The sequence below is a fragment of the Zalophus californianus genome, chromosome 3 (assembly GCF_009762305.2).
Source record: "Zalophus californianus isolate mZalCal1 chromosome 3, mZalCal1.pri.v2, whole genome shotgun sequence".
NCBI lineage: Eukaryota > Metazoa > Chordata > Mammalia > Carnivora > Otariidae > Zalophus > Zalophus californianus.
The window spans coordinates 11,178,725-11,201,807 of NC_045597.1; the positions used below are offsets into that span (position 1 = coordinate 11,178,725).

Below are 23,083 nucleotides of genomic sequence, written 5' to 3' on the forward strand. Positions count from 1 at the left end.
CTAGGGACACAATTATAAATAGAAAAAAGAGAAAATGTTTTCTTTTTAAAATATTTAAACCAACTTTTTCCTTTTTTTGGCCTTTTTGATCCTCTAAAACAATGATTGATAATAATGGTCCTTTTATAGAATTCATTTGTTCCTACTTTAAGGTAAATTTTCATAGCATTTCCTTTAAAATTATGTTTTGTTATTCGTTTTCAGTAAGTAGGTTTTTAATCAATTTAGTTTAATTTTATTTCTGATTTCAGAGAATGTTTTAATTAGAAAAGGCAACTGAATTTTTACAAACACCTTTTTAGCATTTTTTTTTTCTGGTAAGCCATCAGTTTTTATGTTATTCTAACTGCAATGGATACCATTAACAAGCTTAGGGTTGTTTTTTTTTTTTTTAGCTTTGAGGTACCACTTGCATACAAAATGGGTCCACTTAAGTGTGCAATTCAAGAGATTTCACAAATGGGTATGTCCATATAAACATCACAACCATCTATTTAGAATTTTCCACTACTCCAAAATGCTCCCTTGCATCTCTCCCATCAAGACCTCTACATCTGCTTTCCCTCCCTGGCCTCAAGCAACTAAATTCTTTTCTAATTTCATATAAATGGAACCAGATAGTAAGTACTCTTTTGTGTCTGGCTTCTTTTGCACATAATATTTTTGAGATTCACCAGTGTTTTTGAATGAATCAGCAGTTTCTAACATTTTAATGTTAGGAAGTATTCTTTGGCATGAATATACTGCAATTTGTGCAGCCACACATTCCCTGAGGGCTTTCAAGTGGGAAGGTGTGATTTGGTTCTAAAAATGAACTCTGGCTACCGAGTGAAGATGAACTGGAAAGAGCAGCGGTGGGAGGGAGGAGGTCCGTGAGGAGGCTGCTCAGAGTCCAGGCAAGAGGGCAGCAGCTCGGGCCGGGGTGGTGTGCTCGTCTGGCGCTGAATGGAGACATGCCTGCATTCAATTCCCAGCTTTATGTGAACAAGCTACATACGGCAAGTGCACGGCCCTAAGGTTTGTGAGCAGGTCCGCATCTGGAAAAACCTGCAGTTTCGATGACACTTGTTTTTCACCTCTGCCCACCCTGATTGAGAAGATTCACAAGCATGATCCTGGGAGTCGGGGGGGCCTGAATACTGAGGTGGCAGAAACCCCAAGAACCGCCAAGCACACAGGACAGACACTGCCTCACACTTTAGTGGTAGATGTGTTCAACAGCAGCAAGTCACTTCCACTTCAGAGTTAGAACCCTAGCCTAAGAGGAGTTCTAGGAGTTTCTCAAATCCATCTTTTGAAACCTTCAGGAGCATTACTGCTTGATATCTCTGCTGCACTCTCTGGTGAAGACAGGCTGGAAAAAGGTACAGCTCTTAATTTAAAAACCCTTAGTCTTTTTGAAATAGTTTTCAGTATCCCAAGACCCTAGACCACTACCTTTAACCTAATAGATTCACTAAATATGAAAGAAAGGAGAAAAACTTCCTCCTCACAATCAGTCCTCACCTTCATAGCCTTTGTGGGGATTGCGGTGTATGTTGGGGGGGGAGGATTTCAAACAAAAGCCCCAAATAATGTTTAGGTTCTCCCACTCTTACTCATTAAGTTGGTGGTTACTACGTGGAGGTCACATCACAGAGTAGCACCCACCAGGTCTGTGATACACCTCTGTAAACCTTGTGCTACTACCACCCCCATGTGCATGACCCAGTTTTTAAGAAGCCTGATCTGTGTTCTCTTAAGTGGCTTTAGTTCTGTCAACTATTTTTAACAGTCATCTGGTGCCTCCCTTCCAATCTAGTGTTGTCTTAAATGATGCTGACAGATACCTGATCCTGAGCCATGCATGTTCTCTCTCCGTGGGATGTGGCTTTGCTGCTCGTTTGCTTCATGTGGAGGTTTCATGTGTTGGGGGATCTGTAGGTAATCTCTCTATGGCCAGTTAGGTTTCTCAGAGAAGAATATTCTACCACTGTGACTGTGAGTGCCTGCCTGCCTGCCTGCCTGCCAATACTTTGGGAACCAAGTGGGGAATGACGTTTGGGAGAAGGGGGCATCACCACATTCAGTATGTCCACACTCACTCAATCCTCTGTCCACTGGTATAGAGGGCATCTTATTCTCCATGGAAAAAAATCTCAAAGCTTTTTCCAGATGGGAGAAGAGCCACCCTCCTCTAAAGAGTAAGGGAGGGAATACAGAGAAATTCTTCCAGAGGTTTTAGACCCGTAGTCTTACTTACAGGAATTTCCAAGCTATCTGAAACTAATAGTGGCTAAGACTTCTGCAGGGTTCCATGGTGACAATGAGCTATTTCCCAGTTTTTCACGTTGTCAGCTTAGGATTCAACTTTCCTAAGTTGCTAAGTCAGTTAAGAATCATCTTTTGGCACTTCATTTTCCAGAATGCTATCTCTTCTTTTTGTCCTTATAGACTTGTGTCTTTTTTAAAAGACTAAATTCAGGGGTGCCTGGTTGGCTCAGTCAGTGGAGCTTGTGACTCCTAATTTTAGGGTCATGAGTTCAAGTCCCACATTGGGTGGGGAGCCTACTTAAAAATAAATAAATAATAAAAATAATAAATACTAAAAGCAAGTCAAAGGTTGGGAAAAAATATTTTAAGATTTTATTTTTGAAAGAGAGAGAGAGAGAGAGAGAGAGCATGAGTGGGGGGAGCAGAGAGAGAAGCAGACGCCCCCCACTGAGCACGGAGTCCATTTCGGGACTCGATCCCAGGCCTGAGCCGAAGGTAAACACTTAACCGATTGAGCCACCCAGGCGCCCTTTATTTTTTAAATTTATTTGTCAGAGACAGAGCAACCACAAGCAAGGGGAGTGGCAGGCAGAGGGAGAAACAGGCTCCCCGCTGAGCAGGGAGCCCAATGCGGGGCTCGATCCCAGGACTCAGGGTTCATGACCTGAGCCAAAGGCAGACACTTAAGCACTGAGCCACCCAGGCATCCCAAAATGTGTATATTTAACCTGTCATCTTTACCTCAAATTGGTTAAAGCACTTTCTTCAGTTATTTCCTCAAAAAAGGTATATATAATGATATATTTCTGAATCTTCATTCTAAAATCTCTTTCCATAATTGAGAAGCAAAGGATATGTTAGTTGGGTATAGTACTCTTGGGTCAAGTTCTTTCTAATGAAGTAGATATCTTAAGATTTTCTCATTTCCAGTATATGAAGTCTGAAGATGATTCTCTGCATATGACTTGGTGTTTCTTTTTTCTTTCTAGAAGCTTTAAAAGTGTTTTGTTCTTGATATGCCTACAAGAGCTACTTTTTATCATTAATCTTGTCTGAAACTCAACGAATCTTTCCAATGACACTTCAAGGTTTTCTCAAGAGTGAAAAAAAAAAAAACCTCCCCTATTATTTCTTTTTAAAATTAACCTTCCTTTATTTATCCATTTTTCTCTTCATGAACTATTATGTACATACAAAAATCTCTCGGGTCTTCCTTCCACATCTCTGACTTCACACCTTATTTCCTTCGCTTTAGCGTTTTACTACATATTTTGAGAAACTTCCATTTATTCCTTAGGGTCACTAATCTGGTTCTTAGAAGTGGCCATCCTGCCTTTCACTTTGCTGAAACATTTCTAAAAATCAGTTCTTAGTTCATTAAAGTCTTTCTCCTCTAATTTAATTAAATGTTCTTACTATTTTTCAGTAAGCTCAGTCATCTCTCACAGGAGGTCTAAAACACCTCCCATCCTCAGGGATTCTTCGAGGCCTTCCACCTTAGATGGTAATCCTTTTCCTTTGTACTCATGGCTCTGTTTGCTCTCAATAGTCATGTCAAAGGACTAGGCACCAGTTTGCTGATAAGTGATTAACAACCAACTTGGGTATGAAGAGAAGAGAAACACACCAGTGCGCAGAATTTGCAGTTGCTTTTCTGTAAGTACTTTCTCCAAGGCTGATTTCCAACAATCAGCATCTCATCAGAAAGAACAGATTAGGCAGAGATGAGCAGCCGTGCCCTAGAAGAGTCCTTGGAGAGGAGCTACAATGGTCTAAACACTGCCTCATCCTTGAGGTCAACCCTGATTGCCTCAATCAGAATTGGTTACTTTTTCCTCTGTGCTCCAGATATTTTGCTTCTATCTTCACTTAGCACTTATTTTGTCCTGTAGTGTAGTTAGTTCTTTACATATTTATTTCTCTTGTGATATAAGCTCCTAAGTGCAAGGAAAATACATTATTTGTTTTTCAATTTCTTCGAGAGCCTACAGCAATTATTTGTCAAATGACTTTAATGACTCAAAGGCAACACAAGAGTCCAAGTACTAAAGTACCACTATCACCAGCTAGCCCCCAAGACATGATCTTTACTGCCCACCTGCTTGTGCTCACCAACCTCTGGCCCAAATTTTTCCTTACACTCTTCTTTCTAGTTTCTCTCTTAACTCAGACAGAAGACTCTAGGGGCATAATATCCTGTGATGGAAACCGAAACTAGCCCTCAAGCAATAACGACTGCCTAAAGAATCCCAGTTGGCCCGACCACCCAGACCAGTTTGAAATCAACCCCCGACTCACACCTGAGCAGATGGACAATGAAATGACAGTTATCTTTCCTTCTTTATATTAAAATCTCCACCAAAGGAAGAACACAAGCCTCATTTACATAATATACAATGTATGTACAGGCATGTTTCCTTATGGCACATGCATGACCTTATGCCCGTCTTTACATACTATGACAAGGCTCCCTATCTAAATATTCATCCTAACCCTAAATAATAGGAACCCATGCACCCATGCTCAGAGAGTCACAGCTTTGGAAGTTACTCCCCGTGATCTCCTTATTTGCTGCAAACAAAGTATCCTTTGCGTGACAACTCCACCTGATGTGGTTTCTATCTGTGACTCACCAAGGAGCAAACTCACATTGATTTGGTTACACCACTTTTAAAGGTATAGAAATAAGTGACTAAATTTAATGGTAAAGAGAGAAGTGTAATCAATGGTATATTACTTGTGTTGAATCAAATTTTTACTAAAGATATGCAACTTTCCAGAAGAGGAAAGTTAATTGTGATCATTTCCTTTGATACAGCAAGAGGTTAAACTGTAGCAAAGCAGCAGGGAAAGGAGTCCAAAGTGTTCATTACAGGCCAATCGCACTGACAGTTCTTAAAATATCTTCTTCCTCATTTTCCCTTTATTCCAAAATCAAAATATTATCTTTCCCATTTTTTATTTATTTTTCAGAATCAAGGAATAGCCTTTCGACATCAGAATCTGGTTAAGTACATACGAAGAATACATTCCTGTGTAGCCTGTTTTAGTTTTAAGCACAGTCATTCCAAAGGTCAATCTTAGAACCTTTAGTAACGCTGTCCTAGTCTACAAATAAATTCAGGATAATAAACATATATATAATAGAAAATTTTAATGCAGTCATAAAAACAGGCACTTGCCTGTGAACAGTGCCTAGGATAGTTGGACAGATGGGAAGCAGACGGGTAATCCCAAAGGGGCAAAATGACCCGGCCTCAAACATATGGAGAAGATCCTGGATTAACTTCAGTGGCCACTTCCTGCTGTCTCTTTCAGGCACATACATCAAACAATCAAAGACGATACAGTTTAATATATCAAATACCTGCTCTAGGGAAAAACAGGGAGGGCGAAAGAGCATGATAGGAAGAACAAGAGAGAGTAGCCATTCAGAGAAGAACGGACATGGAAATGGTATGAGGGAAGAGAGTAAGAGGTCCACGTTAAGAATGGCAAAGTTAGGGGTGTAGTTTTAAAGTGCTTATAGGCATGCTACATACAACATAGAGCACACTCAAAAAACCTGTATGATTTATGATTTTGAATCCTACCAGAACTGAATGAGTACTGAAACAGGAGGTGGAGACTCTACGTTCAATTACTGGCTTTATTATATTACTGGCCATTTAGCCTTATCAAGCTCTCTGAGCTTTGGTTTCCTCACATGTAAAATAAAGGCTGAGATTAAATAATGGTCCTTCTAACAACTTATAACAATTTTCAAAACTGTTCCTATCTTATATGAACATTAAGAGAATTAGACTGTCCATGCTGATAATGCCCTATCAAAACAGAAATGTAATATATTAAGTTTATCCTGGAAAATGGCAATGTTAGGTTTTTAAGTAAATTTCTGAGTTCTCTTGAGAACGTGGAACATTGGGGCACCTGTACTGTAAAATCTAAACTGAGAAATCGCTTTGTAAATGTATTCAAAAGCCCAATACCTGGAGTTGACCTGAATCTATACACAGCCCCTAATATGACTGAGTCATCTTACACACTAAAACACTCTAAGTGGATCTAAAGAACATTTGCCATTTGTGAGAAAAACCTCATCTTCACATATCCCCAAATTCATCAGGAACATATGTAGATACTTCTGGCTTTTACCGGAATAACATTTCCATTAAGTCACATGGAAGTCCTACTGGTTTATCTCACATATTAACCACGTTTTTAATGCTCACTAATGGGTTTTCTCTGTCTCTCACTTGGGCAATTTTTCTACCACCAGAAACACTCACAGGTAACTTCACAGTGCTAAATTTCAAATTCCCCTCATTACTTTATTAAAAGCTTCATTTTATGGATAAAAACAATCTTCTAAAACATCTTCATTTTCATTAATGGTAATAGCATGTGGTATTCTGAAATTTTTAGTGCTAATTTTCATAAAGTTTTAATCATTAGAGTTCCTGCATATACCCATATAATGTAGCAGCAGGGAATACAAATTTGAATTGGCTTTCAGAAACCAGAAGATCAGGTAGGCTAATGCTCTGTCTACTGGAATCATACCACATTCCACATAGTTGAATTCCTCACTCAACAAAACGATGGATTATTGCACATTCATGAGTCACTCATGAATACTCAAAATCACGAATGTCAACAGCCTAGGATACTCTATGTTAATAAATCTAGTATACAGTATGGGCTAAAGGCCTTAATATCAAAATAGAAAAATTATACATTAAAATAAAGTATAAAAGTAATAACTTTAATACAGTAAAATACTTCAGTGCATACAAACCTTTAAAGCCATCAGGATATACATCAGAAAGAAATTTAGTGTTGATGTCTCCTTCTATAAAGCGTGAGTTGATTATCACCTCTCGGAGTAATGCAATATTATGTGTAACTCCTAAAAAACAAAAAAAGATATCAGATTGAATTAGAGAACGAGTCAGTTAGAAGTCCCTTACTATCCAGAAAATCTGTGTCTTATGACCAAGCAAGAACTAGACAAGATTATTCATCTCCTCGACTTCAAGTAATAACAAAAAATGTCTGAAGCTATGGTAGCAATAAAACACCAAATGCAAACCTAAGAGGTTTACGCTGCCTAGTCAGTTCAATAGGGAAATTAATGTCTTTTCAGTAAATGGTACTGACACAACTAGATATCCATTTGGGAAAAAAGAAAAACCCGAACTCAGACCCATACACCAAAATTAACCCAAACTGGATCACAAATCAAATGTAAAACCTAAAACTATAAGACTTACAGAAAATACAGGAGAAAATTCTGATTATCTTGAGGTAAGCAACAGATTCTTGGGTAGTACACAAAAACCGTGAGCCACAAAAAAACTGTACTTTATCAAAATTTAAAAGTCTGCTTCAAAGGATACAGTTAAGCAAATGAAATGGCAAGCTGAGAGAAAATGTTCACAGCACATGTATCAGACAAAAAAATTTGCATCTGGATTATATAAAGAATACTTAAAACACAGTAAGATGACAGAGCAAAAAATGGGCAAAGGATCTGAACAGACATTTCACAAAAGAAGATATACAAATGAGAAGTTGCTGCACATCACTATCATCAAAGAAATACAACGAGATGCCCCCAAACACCAAATTGAAGTGGCTAAAGGTTAAAAGACAGTGAGGATGTGGGACAACAGAAGTGTCACACCCCGTGGTGGGGATATAAATGGCACAAATCCCTTGGAACTGCTTGGTACGTTCTTAGAAAGTTAAACACATACTTACACATATGACTCAGACAAGTCACTCCTAAATATTTGCCCAAGTTAAACAAAAACATATATCTATACCAACAGTTATACACAAAAGTTATTAGCTTTATTTGCAATAGTCAAAACTGGAAACAATCTAAATGTCAATCAATAGATGAATGAATGAGCAAAATGTGATTTGTCCATTCAATGTAATTCTATTTAGCAATAAAAAGAAATGAATTACTAAAATACACAAGGATGAATCTCAAAATAATTACGCTGAATTTAACGAGACTACTGTAGGAGTCCATTAATATAAAATTTCAGAAAAGTCTCAACAACCTACAGTGACAGAAAGCAGATCACCTGGTTGCACTGGGGCAGGGACAGAAAGGTGGTGGAGTGCAAACGCAATAAGGAAACTTTTGCAGGTGACGGAAAGACAGGTACAACAGCAATATACGTTTAAAAGACAGTATCTTGACTGTGGTGAGAGCTTCACAGATGGACACATATGTCAAAACTCATGAAACTAAATACTCTAAATATGAGAAGTTCATTTTATGTCAAGTATACTTCAATCAGTAGAAGAAGGGGAGGAGAAAGAAAGAAGGGGAAGGTAAGGGAGAAAAGCGTGTGATCTAACAGGAAACTCAGAAACACTGAGCCTAGTACACAAGGACTCCTACAAAGTTAAAACAGATAACTGCCAGGCGCCTGGGTGGCTCAGTTGGTTAAGCGACCGCCTTCGGCTCAGGTCATGATCCTGGAGTCCCGGGATCGAGTCCCACATCGGGCTCCCTGCTCAGCAGCTTCTCCCTCTGACCCTTCCCCCTCTCATGTGCGCTCTCTTTCTCTCTCAAATAAATAAAAGTCTTTAAAAAAAAAAAAATTAACTGCCACAAGAAGGATTCGAACAGTATTGGGTGAGTTCTGTGAGACAGAAGGACTTTTGATCTTGGTCACGCATATCAAAAGATGTAAAGAGGACTAAAAGGGAGGAGGAGAACATGTCAAATCCAGGGGAAGCGGGAATTCGATCAGGCTTCCGCAAGAGGAGGACTAGAGCATGACAGAGCTGAATTAATGTGAGGTTTACTAATTCCTTCCAATTTCTTCATCCCACTTCCTTACCGTCCTCATCGATACCATTCTGCTGCGTAACAAACCTAGAAAGCCCGATTCTGATCTTGCTTCAGTCCTACAGAGTGCTCACTTTCACAAAAATAATTCCAAAGTAAGCAAAGAATCAGACCCTCAGGCTCAAGCACCAGATCTACCCCTCACCTTGGGGAAGCTATTTTGCCTCTCAAAGATTTAGTCTGTCATCTGTAAAATGGTGATCCCAACAGAACCTATTCTGCATTATCGTCATGAGGTACAAATGAGGTAATGCTTAAGGCAATGCCAGGCACTCGGGAAGGCGCGTTAATGCTGTGCTCACTGTGATCCTTCCACACGAGGACAGCCGCAGAGCAGAAGACAGCACGCGGCCGATACACATCACACAGCAGTCGTGCTCCATCGGGAGTCTCCGCACTAACCTCTCTCCCGAACTTCCAGCTTCGCATCCTGCACGAGTCCCGTTCCTCAAAAGTTTACAACGCTTTCTATCCACAGGACACAGCCATCCTAATAGGCAGCAGTCAGCAAACTCAGCCTGCAAAATCCGACTGCCCCCTATTTTTGTAAATCAAGTGTTTCTGGAATACAGCAGTGTTTACATCCGATGTATGTGCTACAACAGCCAAGCAGTTCTAACAGCGACCGTGTGACCCACAGAGTCGAAGTGGTTAACTCTCTAGTCCTTCCCAGAAAAGGTTGCTCCCATTTGCTGTAAGGTTTTCAGCAATGCTGATCCTCTGAGTGAATTAATTGCTACCTATCAACACTGACTCTACACCTATTGCTCATGTGCAATTAGGCATCCCAGGAAAGAAAGTAAGAGCCAACGTGGCACGGCAGTATGGCACCTGCTTTGGGGGAACTTTCAGGAACCAGTCACAGAATAAGAAAATTACAAGGACAAAGGAGATTTAAAAATAAGAACATCGTGATCCAGAGAGACTGAATCATTTATCTAAAGTTTAGTAAAACAGAAATTACAATAGCAATATATGTTTAAAAATATGGCAGCCTGTGGGTTTCCCCTAAAATGTGCTTTTCATTTTTCCTTAAATATTCTGCCTTAGCAGGATGAAAGACCCCACAGACACAGACTCTACCTGTCTTACAGCTGGACCTGACAAACTAATTCCTAGACGAGGGGCTGGAAGGTAGAGCAACGCATCCAACTCCAGCCTCGCTTACTTGCAAAGAAGAATTGCTTGGGGTTCCTTTCCTCCCTCTTCCTATGGGCTTCTTGATATGGCAGGAACTCAGCTCTGGAAATGAAGGTGAAGCAGAGCAACACGCCGGGGGTGTGGAGGGGGCAAAGGTGTATCTCCTGGAATGACCACAGGACACAAACTTGCCTCATCAGCATAGACCAGCCAGCCAGTTAGATAAGTAAATAATTTTCAGGGCACCTGAGTGGCTTAAGCCATCCGACTCTCAACCACCTGAGTGGTTAAGCATCCGACTCTTAATTTCGGCTCAGGTCATGATCTCAGGGTTTGGAGATCGAGCCCCATGTTGGGCTCTGTGCTGGGAGTGGAACCTGTTTGAGATTCTCTCTCCCTCTCTCTCCGCCCCTCCCCCTCAAGCCCCCTGCTTAAAAAAAAAAAAATTAGTAAATAATTTTCTATCTTATTTATACCACTGTATTTAAGAATCTTTGTTACAGCAGGTTATCCTGTACTCTAAAGCATACATATGGGGGAGAAGGGCATACCTTCCAATATGATCTCCCATCTCTGAGCCAACCAACTTAATACATCCACCTAGGCATTGCTCTAGGCATCCCTGCATACTAGACCACGCTAGCTAGCAACCATGTGCAAAACTCTGAGCATTTCTATTCCTGACTCAGAAGATATCGTGTGACTAAAACTTTTATAAAAACCTATTTTCAATGTATTCAAACTACCTCAAAACATTTAGAGAAAGTTCCAAATTAAAATATTAATGCTACTGCTTTAGCTAAACTTCCATGGAAGAAGTTATCACCTATAGACAATGACCTAGTAAAAATCATTCACAGGACATGCCCTGGACAAAGGCACAGTTATCCCAACCTTGCTCTGTGGGTAATGACTAGAAAGGCTGTTGTAATTATGCATATTTCTATGAGGAAAGTATTGGAAGGTATAAGAAACTTCTGATGACACAAATATACCTAACAAGTCATTGCAAAAATGTGACATTTGCCTGTATTATAGGTGATATTTGGGTGGATGAAAATGAAGAGCAATTGAAAGCAACATGCTAGGAGTGCTCAGAAAGACAAACTCTGTAAGCAAGAAATTAAAATAAAAGACTCCTTGAAAGAGGTCAGGCTACGAAAGAGAACGGAATCCCTTTGCTGTATGTTTTACGAACAGACAAAACGAAAGCACTTTTGAAGAAGAAAAGGGTATGGCTTGCCAGAGAAATTTCTATGCATGGGTGACAACAGATGTGGCATTCCAGGGAGAGGAAAATAGTGGAGACTTAAGGCAAACCTTCCCGGCTGGGAGAAGAAATAGAGAAAGAAAGATGGGTAATATCAGGTTTCTCCCTGATATTAAATATTAAATATTAAAATATTTAAGAATTCTCACTGTTGCTGGGGCGTCTGCGTGGCTCAGTCAGTGGAGTGTAGGACTCTCAGTTTCAGCTGAGGTCGCAATCTCAGGGTCCTGGGATCAAGCGCCGCAGAGGTTCCACACTCAGGGCTCTGAGTCTGCATGGGGTTCCCTCCATCTCACTCCCCCTCCCCCTCTACTCTTTCCCCTGGTCTCATGTGTGCACACGGGTGCTTGCACTCTCTCTCTAAAATAAATAAATAAAATCTTTAAACAAAAATATTCTTACTATTGTCAAGAGCAAATGGATACCACCAGGTATTTCTGTGGAGAGAAATGAAAGAAGGACACCATGGCCAAAGAGCACGAGCAAAGGAGACAGTGGGGAACGTGAGAAGCCCAACAGGGGCGGTCAGGTCTGACAGCCATGCAAAGATTTTACTTCTCCTCGAGGGCAACCAGAATGGGTGACGCAGGGCAGGTATGACTAGGTTTGCGCTCCAGGAATCATGGTGGCTGCTACTGGAAAGGGGACTGGGGAGGCGGGGAGTGAAGATGGAAAAAAACCATTAGCTGACAACTGCAGAGACTTGCTGAAAACCGGCAAGGCCTCCGACCACAGCCAGGGTGTGGGCAATACAGACAGAGGAAGGAGCTGGGCTTGAAAGAGATTCAGCAGGCGGAGAGGGCGTGGTGATTTAGCGGCTGTCAAGAACGGGGGAGATGGGGGTGCCTGGCTGGCTCAGTCGGTAGAACATGCGGCTCCCGATTTCAGAGTTCTAAGTTCAAGCCCCATGTTGGGTATATAGATTCCTTAAAAATAAAATCTTGTATTTAAAAAAAAAAAAAAAGAATGGGGGAGATAAGTCACTTCTGGCTCTGGCACACTACATGCCAGAAGCCACCACTTTATGAAAAGAAACAGGTTGAAAGGAAAACATCTGATCCACTGTGGACAAGTTAACTGGAGAAACCTGGGAGAGGAGACTGACGGTGTCCGAGGGGTTAAAGTTCAGAAGAGCCGGCCAATTAGAACGCAGATCCACCCAGAACAAGGAAAACAAGGAGGCAGACGTCCACATGGAGGAATTCAGGACGGGGAAACAGAAACGCAAGACAAAGCCAGCAGTATGTAACTTATTCCTATATGATAACTGAAGTTTTAGAAAAAATAAGATTATAAAGAAGAAGCTGGAAAGGATGAAAATTAGAAGATCAAGGTGCAGCTAGATTTTATTTCCAAAGAAAGTGTTTTTTTTTTTTTAAGATTTTATTTATTTATTTGAGAGAGAGAGAATGAGAGATAGAGAACACGAGAGGGAAGAGGGTCAGAGGGAGAAGCAGACTCCCCGCCGAGCAGGGAGCCCGACGTGGGACTCGATCCCGGGACTCCAGGATCATGACCTGAGCCGAAGGCAGTCGCTTAACCAACTGAGCCACCCAGGCACCCTCCAAAAAAAGTGTTCTTATGTGCAAATTAATATTTCAGAATGTTTCCATTTGTAAGTTCATGTATAAATAAATAACTTAGAAAGGCAATCTAACTTTCAGGATTTTTGTCCTTCAGTTAAATAAAAATAATACTGTTTTAGACTTTTATATTTCGTATTTAACTTTACTGGCTCTCCCGTTATAGCCTAGTGATAGTATAGATTTTCCTGCTCTTCTGTGAGTCTGAGACTGTCTTCAGGAAACTCTAACGCAGATTTCAGAAATAATGATCATCTGAACAAAAATAAGATTGTTTTCTGACAATCAGTAACCAATTTGTGACTGAGGACGTCAAAAAATTAAAATGTATGCAGTTTTACAGGATAAATGATATGTTATATTTTTATTCTACATTCAAAGTTGAAAAAGTAAGTGATTTTAGAAAACGTAAGTCAAAGGAATTATAAGCAAATATTAATTTACATCTTGGATATCAAAGAGCAGAGTCATTCAAGCACACAAATGAAGGCTGGACTTTCAAAACTCTTTCTACTTGAATAGTAAACAGAGCATGGAAACTGACTTTTATCTTGCTAAAAGACATTTCAGGAATAAAATTACTACACAAAAGCAGTTTCTCTTTAAATGTTCTCTGAATAAAATATTACCTATTACTATGCAAAATCCACTCATTATCTGTTTCTCTTTCCAAAGGACTAGAAGATGAAACAGTGGCTAATGGCAGACAACCCAAATCTAGGTGCCTAACTGACTCCAAAGACTACTATACATTAACTAGTTCTAAAGCCAAGTGTGGAAATAATCAAAAAAACTATTTTCTTTTCCTAAAAGCTCAAAAGACCAGATAGATGGAAAAAATCATGGCACTGTTAAGAGAGATCCTACACATCTGAAAGTTATCATTTTGTACGGAGTTTACTTTCTTTCCATGTCCCAGGAAAGACAATGCTCTTTCAACTGATCCTTGTTCAAACATGAAGTTGGTCATAGAGGTACTCTGAGACGTAGTTTATAGCTTCAACGATATTATTAATCATATACTCATAAAAATTATGGTCTGAGTTTTAGACAGGGAATTGAAAATGACCTCTGCCAAAGTTCACGGGGTCCCATCTGTATGGGAAGTCACGACCAGGCCACAGAGGAGAGGACCCCTAGGAGCAGCTTTCTCCTGACTACCTGCTGTTTCCAAAACACTGGCCAGACATTCGCTGCACACACTGCCAGGATCAAACAGAGGCCAAAAGCCACTGCCTATTTCATGGGGACTCAGAAATTAACTTTAACCAAATTACATTTTTGCTCTCAAGATTTTTTATTTTAATAATAGCTCACAATCAACTTGGGAAAAAATTATTATTTGAACAACTAAGCAGTCATCCAACAAGACAGTAAACTGTCCTTCCTTTTCTACCCTTTACAAAACAATTTCTTTAAGCCCTCTATCCTTTAGATAAAGGATATTCTTCCTTTATTTGATTCTATATTATTCATCAGGTGAATAATATAGAATCACAAATGCATCTGTTTTTATTCCTTAAATAAAATTCCTTAGCTTTGGTGGGAGGAGGCACATGCTCCTCTTCACCTATTTTTTTTGAACTTTTTATTTTGGAATAATTGCAGAATTACCAAAAAAAAAAAAATCACAAAAATAGTACGAAGAATTACTGTATATCCTTCACCCAGAGTCACCAAATGTTAACATCTGTTAACGCATTTATTTATCATTTTTTTCCCGTTATACACACACACACACACACTCTCTCTCTCTCTCTCTCTCTCTCTCTCTCTTTTCCTTACATATCTGGGGGTAAGTCGAAAACAGGATGTACTTTACCTCTACGTACTTCAGTATTTCCTAAAACCAAGGTAAGTCTCTCATGTAATCACAGTACAATGACCAGATCTGAAAATTAACACTGATAACAGTATCATTATCTAATCCGCAAACCCTACTCACATTTCACCAACTGTCTCATTTATGACCTTTACTACAAAAGAAAAACTTTTTTTCTGGTCCAAGAACTAATCCTGCATTGAGCTGTCCTGTAGCCTTAGTTTCCTTTGATCTAGATAAGTTGATCCACTTTTGTTGTTTCTTGACCTTGACACTTTGGAAGAGTGCAAGCCATTTATTTCATACACTGTCTTCCAATTTGGTTGGTCTGCTGTTTCCTCATGATTATATCCAGGTTACACATTTTGGGGAGAACATCACAGAAACGATGTGCTATTTTCAGCACATCATACCTCAAGAGGCACGTGATGTTTGATACGTCCCCCTACCAGGGATATTAATTGTGAGCATTTGGGTAAACTGCCAGGTCTGTTCATTTTGAAGATATTATATTTCCCACTATAGTATCTCCTCGGGATATACTGTGAAACTATGCAAACACCTGTTGCTCATATTTTCACCCACTAATTTTAGCATCTGTCATTGATGATTCTTACCTAAACAATTTGGCACAAATGGGGATTTTTCTACATCAATTAAAAATCTACTGTAGAAAAGAGCTGTGCCTCTTCCCTCTTTTATCTTTCTTATCTATTTCTGTCAATATGAACCCATGGACTCTTATCTTATTCCAAGGGCTTTAATCCATTGCTACCATTATTTATTTTGTTGCTGAAGTTTTCCCAGGTTGGGCATTGGGAACCCCTTAGAGCTGGCTCCTGTGTCTTTTTAACATATCATCATAGTACTTTCTTATACGAGATGTTTCAGGCTCATCTTAATACTCTTCTGGAAATCAGCCATTTTACCATGGAGTACTGGTTCCATTTATAAGACAATGGCATTTAAAAAATAAGATCTGGGTTCCTGGTATGCTCATTGCAATGGGTGTCAATGTTTCCATGACCTCTCAGCAGGCCAGTGGTTCTCAATCAAGGGTGATTTGCCTCCCTCCCTCATGACATATGGCAGTGTCTGGAAATACGTGATTGTCACAATTGAGGGGACACTACAGTCATTTAGTGAGTAGAGGCCAAGGGTGATAACAAATATCCTACAATGTGAAGGACAGCCCCCCCAAACAACAAAAAACTGTCTACCCCAATAGGGCTAAAGAAACTCTGAGCTAGAGAATATGTGTATATATGTACACACAAACACACATGCACACAATAACATATTTGTACACTTATTTTTCAATCTATGTTAAAAATCACAAGTTTAGGGGCGCCTGGGTGGCTCAGTCGTCAGGCGTCTGCCTTCGGCTCGGGTCGTGATCCCAGGGTTCGGGGATTCAGCCCCGCATCAGGCGCCCTACTCAGCGGGAAGCCTGCCCCCCCCCCACTCCCCCTGCTTGTGTTCCTGCTCTCGCTATCTCTCTGTCAAATAAATAAATTTTTTTAAAGATTTAAAAAAAAAAAATCACAAGTTTACACTGATACCTCGTTTCAACTCCACACCACAGGGCTCACTGTACCCTTACCCATTTCCACATCTATAACTTCTTTCTCTGACAATGAGAAATGTCCCTTATCTTATCCACAATCCATGTATTTCCTCAATCCCAGAATACATACAAATTGGTTTCAGAACTGCTAACCCATGAACTAGGAGAAACAAACCTATTAATGTTTGTTTATACATGTTGTATTCAGCTTGAGGGTATTCAGTCAAAATATGGCTAAAAGCTATTTAAGGCTAGATTTTTCCCTCCCCCCTCCCGACCCCCGTTCACCATAATTATTCATATAGTACTATCCCTATGTCTCTGTACTCCACTTTGAGTTTCTTCCCCAGAATATTAATTTTATTTTGAAATATTAATGTCAGAATTCTAAAGGTAAAATCCAAGAAGTCTCACCTTTTCATTCCTTGTACTGTTTCCCATCCCCGAAACATTTCTCCCTGATCCTCCCTCCACACCCTGTAAGTACACCATCTTATTAGTTCTGCTCTTGTGTATGTTTGTGTGTTTCCAGAAATGAGCAGATACACGTTTATATTCTTACTTCCCCTAGTCATCCACCAATATCTATTCTTTTTTTCCTTTAATAAGAGAAATGCTACTTTTTAGCTTAGTATATGGCCCCCTTGACATCTACTACATTCCCCATCTTCCTAGTAGCTATGTACGACCACGTGATTAAACGCCAGTAGGATGGGAGGAGAATTAAAGGTGCTTTCTACGTTATGCCCCGGGGGGGGGGGGGGGATGGGTGTGAATTCCCCCTGCCACCTTCCTGCTGAGGCTGGATGATGGGTATAAAAGCAGCCACTCTGGGGCCCCCAAATGAAAACCATCTGCTGTGACTCTAAGAGTCTCCTTACCAGCCCCTGACAATTTCCTTTTGAGACAATGACAATGGCAGAGAAATTAAATTGTATCTTTCTTAGATCACTCTATTTCTTATTCTCTGTTATAACTGCTTAGATTACAGCCCAACTATGAAGGTCTTCAGGTAGGAGGAGGAGAGAGCATCCCAGGAAATGAAAACAGTGAAGGAGGAAGAACAAAGGGAAAGGGGCAGTGATGAGACAAAGTGGTGTAAATGACCACAGAGTCACAGAAAGGCAACGGGGCGACATTGAGGAGTTTTAAGCAGGAAGGCATCATTAGGATTGCACTTTAATGTCTACTTTGTCCATACTGAAGAACAGATTGGTACAGATAAAGAGTATATACAGAGAACCCATTCAGAAAGCGATTACACTGGGCCATGACATACGTAGTGGTAGCACAGGATGGCAGAGCCGAAGAAAGGGAAATTGAGTCAGAGGTATTTAGATGAAGTGAATAGACCCAGCCCCCTCAAAATGCCTTTGCAATCACTTTTCTGAGCCCAGGGGCTCACCTTCCCACCAGGTACTTCAGGGACTCTGCACCACTGCCAGAAGGATTAGCTTCTTTGGCCATCCCTCAGCCTTGGAACATCAGCTCATCCAACTACTCCCACCTCCCCAAAATACCTCTGCCAATTCTTTTCCAAGCCACTCCACAATATTTTCTGAGACGGCTGCTCCACGATCATCAGTCAGGTCTACTGACGGGTATTTTCAGGGAACATTCCATCTATCATCTTGCCTCACCTGAAAATTTCAGTGCCCCAAGGACCTCACTTCTCCAGCAACCCTCACATACCTCCTTGAGATCCACAGCCTTTTCTAGAACATTACCTCATCAAATCCTTGGAGAAACTTTTTTCCTTGAGGTTTAGCTGGTCAAAAAATCTTCTCTAATTCCCTGTCATCTACCAACTTCATCGTCCCAACCCAGTATTTGCTGCAGACTTTATGTCACTCGACTTATGACCTTCCTTCGGATCCTAACTCCTGTCACCTTGTGTGGATGACTCAGGCAACATCCTCACCACTCAGCTCTTAGGATCTCATTTCAAATAATCTCCTCTCTTACTTTAGCCACCTAGTCCCAGAGTCACACTGTGAAATCATCTAAGGTTCGCTAACTATACCATATTCAAAATCAATTTCTTGTTCCAAATGCAACCCCCAACTCTCCACCTCATTTCCCAGGTGCCTTGACTGGACCAATACTGAAACCTCCAATCTAGAATGTGAGACATTCTGCAAGTCAGCTCCCCTGGACTCTTCTGAGGAGTTAATGATATGAAATCCAAAAAGAAAAAGAGCAAGATAATAAAGAGACATAAATAAAACCAATGTGTAAACTCTGACTGGATTGTGGATGGTATTAAAAAAAGATTAAAAAAAAAAGATAGTTCTTTGCAGAATTGAAGAAACTTGAATATGGACTGTACATTAGATGATATTATGAGATTCCTGTTAATTTTCTTGAGTGTGATAATGGTATTGTGATTCTGAAGGAAAATGATCCATACTGAAATACTTAGGAGTCATGTGTCATGACATCTGCAACTTTCTTTCAAATAGTTGAGGAAAAAAACGAGGAGGGAAGGGAAGGAAGAAGAGCCAAAAGGAGGAGAAAGGAGAAGGCAAAGAAAGGGAGAAGGAAGAGACGGAGGAAAAAAAAGATATAGAAAAGCTTAGGAATCTAGGTGAAGAGCATACAGGTGTGCAATGTACTATTCAACTTTTCTCTAGGTTTGAAAATACCTAAAATAAAAAGCCTGCAGGCAATGTATCGAGAGAAAACAAACTTCCGATAAACCTTTCGAGCGAACTATATATATATATTTCAATATGATGTGTATACATCCACATCTTTATGCTCATCCAAAAACAGTAAAGATATTGTAGGATGGGAAGGTGGCTTAACTAACGTCAGACTGCACCATACCTTACTCTGCAAACTGCCTTCCTATTTAATGTAAGGACATGTCTTCAAGTACCAGCTAAGTAGTAACTTACACTGAAGATGCATAGTAATTCTTTCAGTCCATCCATTTGATGGGACACCTCGGTTGGTTAGAATTTGGGCTACTGTAAACAATGCTGTCAAATGTCCTCATTAACATTACCTCACAATTCAGTCTTTTAATTCTGTAGGATAAGATTCCTAAAGACTGAACAGGTAGGTCAAAGAGCATGCACTTTTAACATCCAATGCCAATCATTTTCCCAAAAGATAAGAGCAAGCCATACTCCAAACACTCCCAAGTGTGCCCAGCCCCTGTATTTCCCCTCCACAGTGAGTTATCAGTCTTTTAGAAAATGCTGCCACTCTGGGGAGCCGTTCAAAGGAAGCACAAAGTGAGGTACTCTCAACAGAGTAACATGTAAGTCCTAAGACAGTGCTCACATTACTTTCAAAGAACCAAATACAGAGGTGAGGAAAGAAAAATATTTTTTTACTCCACCATTACGGCATCTATGAATTCATGTTATCTTTCTGTCTGTTTCATATCAAGTTTACTAGGAACTCCTTGAAATAGGGATATTATCACTCATTAATTCATTCAACGAATATTACTCACCTACCATGTGTCAGGCACTGCTAAGCGCTATTAATATACAAGTAAACAGGATAAACACCATCACTGCCCTCACGCACCTAATTTTCTTATGAGATAATCCAACACTTAGCAATTAGACAACTAATATTTTAATTACAGTTATGGTAAATGCTTTGAAGAAGCAGAACAGGGTGCAATGAAATGACATATCACATAAAGGGCTAGTATCCAAAATCTATAAAGAACTTATCAAACTCAACACCCAGAGAACAAATAATCCAATCAAGAAATGGGCAGAAGACATGAACAGACATTTCTGCCAAGACGACATCCAAATGGCCAACAGACACATGAAAAAATGCTCAACATCACTTGGGGGCGCCTGGGTGGCTCAGATGGTTGGGCGTCTGCCTTCGGCTCGGGTCATGATCCTGGAGTTCCGGGATCGAGTCCCACATCGGGCTCCCTGCTCCTTGGGAGCCTGCTTCTCCCTCTGCCTTTCTCTCTCTCTGCCTCTCTCTCTCTCATGAATAAATAAATAAAAAGCTTTAAAAAAAAAAATCACTTGGCATCAGGGAAACATAAATCAAAACCACAATGAGATACCACCTCACACCAGTTAGAGTGGCTAAAATTAAGAAGTCAGGAAATGACAGATGTTGGCAAGGATGCGGAGAAAGGGGAACCCTCCTACACTGTTGGTGGGAATGCAAGCTGGTGCAGCCACTCTGGAAAACAGTGTGGAGGTTCCTCAAGATGTTGAAAATCACATAGTTACTACATGGTGTCAGGACAGGATAGGAACCCAGGACTGTCTGATTTCTTTCTATTGTACAACAGTGAACCAAAAGCAGAAATTTCATACTAAGCATGGAAAAAAACTATCTGCTCAATGAAACACATTTTATATTACATATGATACATATAAAGTTAGGAGAATAACAGCAAGCCTACTCATCTGTATTTAAGTCACTTAATTTAAAAATGTAGTAACTAGGGGCACCTGGGTGGCTCACTAGGTTAAGCATCTGCCTTCAGCTCAGGCCATGATCCGGGACCTTAGGATCTAGCCTTGCATCAGGTTCCTTGCTCAGTGGGGAGCATGCTTCTCTCTCTGCCCCTCGCCCTGCTCATGCTCCCTCTCCCTCTCTCTCTGTCAAATAAATAAAATCTTAAAAAAAAAAATAAAACAGGGGCACCTGGGTGGCTCAGTCATTAAGCGCCTGCGTTCGGCTCAGGTCATGATCCCAGGGTCCTGGGATCGGGCCCTGTATCGGGCTCCCTGCTCAGCAGGAAGCCTGCTTCTCCCTCTCCCACTCCCACTCCCCCTGCTTGTGTTCCCTGTCTTGCTGGGTCTCTCATTGGCAAATAAATAAATAAAATCTTTAAAAACTAAATAAATAAAAATAAAATAAAAATGTAGTAACTAGTGAATATATGATGTAGAGTAAGTAAAATGGCGAACATTCATTTAAATACAAAACATGGCAGTGTATTCTATAAATATGAAAGAGTATTCCTTTCAGAAGCCAGAGCCGAATACAACACTAATATTTTGACAAACTGCCCATATGCCATGCCACTGCGTTACATCAAAGTTTAATAGAGATGTGATTTGACAAAACATTCTTTGTCAAATTGACTATCTCAAATTCATGAATTTACCACTCAAGCTCATTAGAGCAAAACCCAAATTAACCAAAATCTAATAATTCAACAACCAGAATAAAAATTACAAAAATATTGGCTGGGGGTAGGAATCTAGAAAACTTTTACAAATACTTTAAAGGCCTCTGGGAATAATATCCCCAAGTACCTTGTTTATGTCTATTTGTGTGTAGTTAAACACACAGAGACAAACACCCAAATTAGATGTGTGTTTCAAACACACATTTGGTGGGATATTATTTCTAAGGAAAACAGACCCTTCCAAGCCTACTTAACCAATATTTAGAGAAAAAATGCTGCTTATGGCGGAACACGGCAGAGTTAAATATATATATATAAAAAATACTCCACAATTCAAGCTGAAAAAGAACTAGAGAATGAGCTAAAAAGAATGTGAAGAGGATTTTTCAGATGTGTGTATGCTTTGGATACTGATGTTACCAATGTATTTTTTTTTAATTATATCTGAGTTCACTTGAGAGCTTACTGTTTTCTTTCCAATGACAAAGGTGAATCACTAGCCCATAAGGTTAGATACAATCACTGTTACTTGTTAGTTAACAAATGTTAAGAAAAGAGAGTGACAGTAAAAGGAAAAGGAGGGAAGAAATTTCTCCAGATCTAACAAGAGAAAAAAATGAGGAAAAGTGAGGACTGGATGACTATTAATCACCATAGACAAAAATGAGCAGAGAAATGTAAAAATAGTCTCTAGGGGCCCCTGGGTAGCTCAACCAGTTAAGCCTCTGACTCTTGATTTTGGCTCAGGGGGTGATTTCAGGGTCATGAGATGGAGCCCCCGGGTCAGCATGGAGCCTGCTTGGGATTCTCTCCCTTCTCTCCTGCCCCTCCCCACAACTGGCCACCACCCCATCCCACCACTCATGCTCTCAAAAAAATAAATAAAGTCACTCAACTGTCCTGAACCACTACTGTACCACTGTATGAACTGTTTACTGCACAAAAGCACTGGGTCAACGGTGCAGAGTAAGGGTTTGACATGCTACATTGCTAAGCTGGGCTCTCTGTCTCAGGGCTGAATACACTCTGAGAAAAGAGCACTTTAATTCACACAAAGTTGTATTCCACTTGCCAAGCCTTCTGACCTACAGGCTGTGTCCCCTTGAAGGGAATCTTTTTGAAACTGCATAAAGCTCTGTATGGGCTTGATGGGGGCCAGGTAATCATACTCCACCACTGTTCTAACCCCTCAGCCTCCAAATTCTAGCCTCCTAGTTCCACTGTTTTAATGAGCCATGAAAAAAGAGCAAAACTACCCAGACCAGTCCTTTCCCTGGAATGTTCTTAGACCCACACTATTCACTTATAACACAAAGTGAACTTATATTTTACACTTTAAATTGAATGTTAAACTCCATTTTTCTGAAGTTGATGATAATTTATGTTGGATTAAAATGAAATGATCTTTTCACGACTAATGAAAAGTTGCTAATACAGTTT

The 23,083-nt window shown here is 40.2% G+C and overlaps 1 protein-coding gene across 5 annotated transcripts in view; it reads right to left on the reverse strand.

Moving 5' to 3' along the window:
- The window catches only part of PCCA (propionyl-CoA carboxylase subunit alpha), a 394,205-nt gene that overhangs the window by 175,902 nt on the left and 195,220 nt on the right, over positions 1-23,083 (reverse strand). For all 5 annotated transcript variants that reach the window (XM_027588123.2, XM_035726502.1, XM_035726503.1 and 2 more), the window contains one exon: positions 7,052-7,162. In XM_027588123.2, the coding sequence (XP_027443924.1) occupies positions 7,052-7,162 (111 nt within the window). The remainder of the gene's footprint in view (positions 1-7,051; positions 7,163-23,083) is intronic.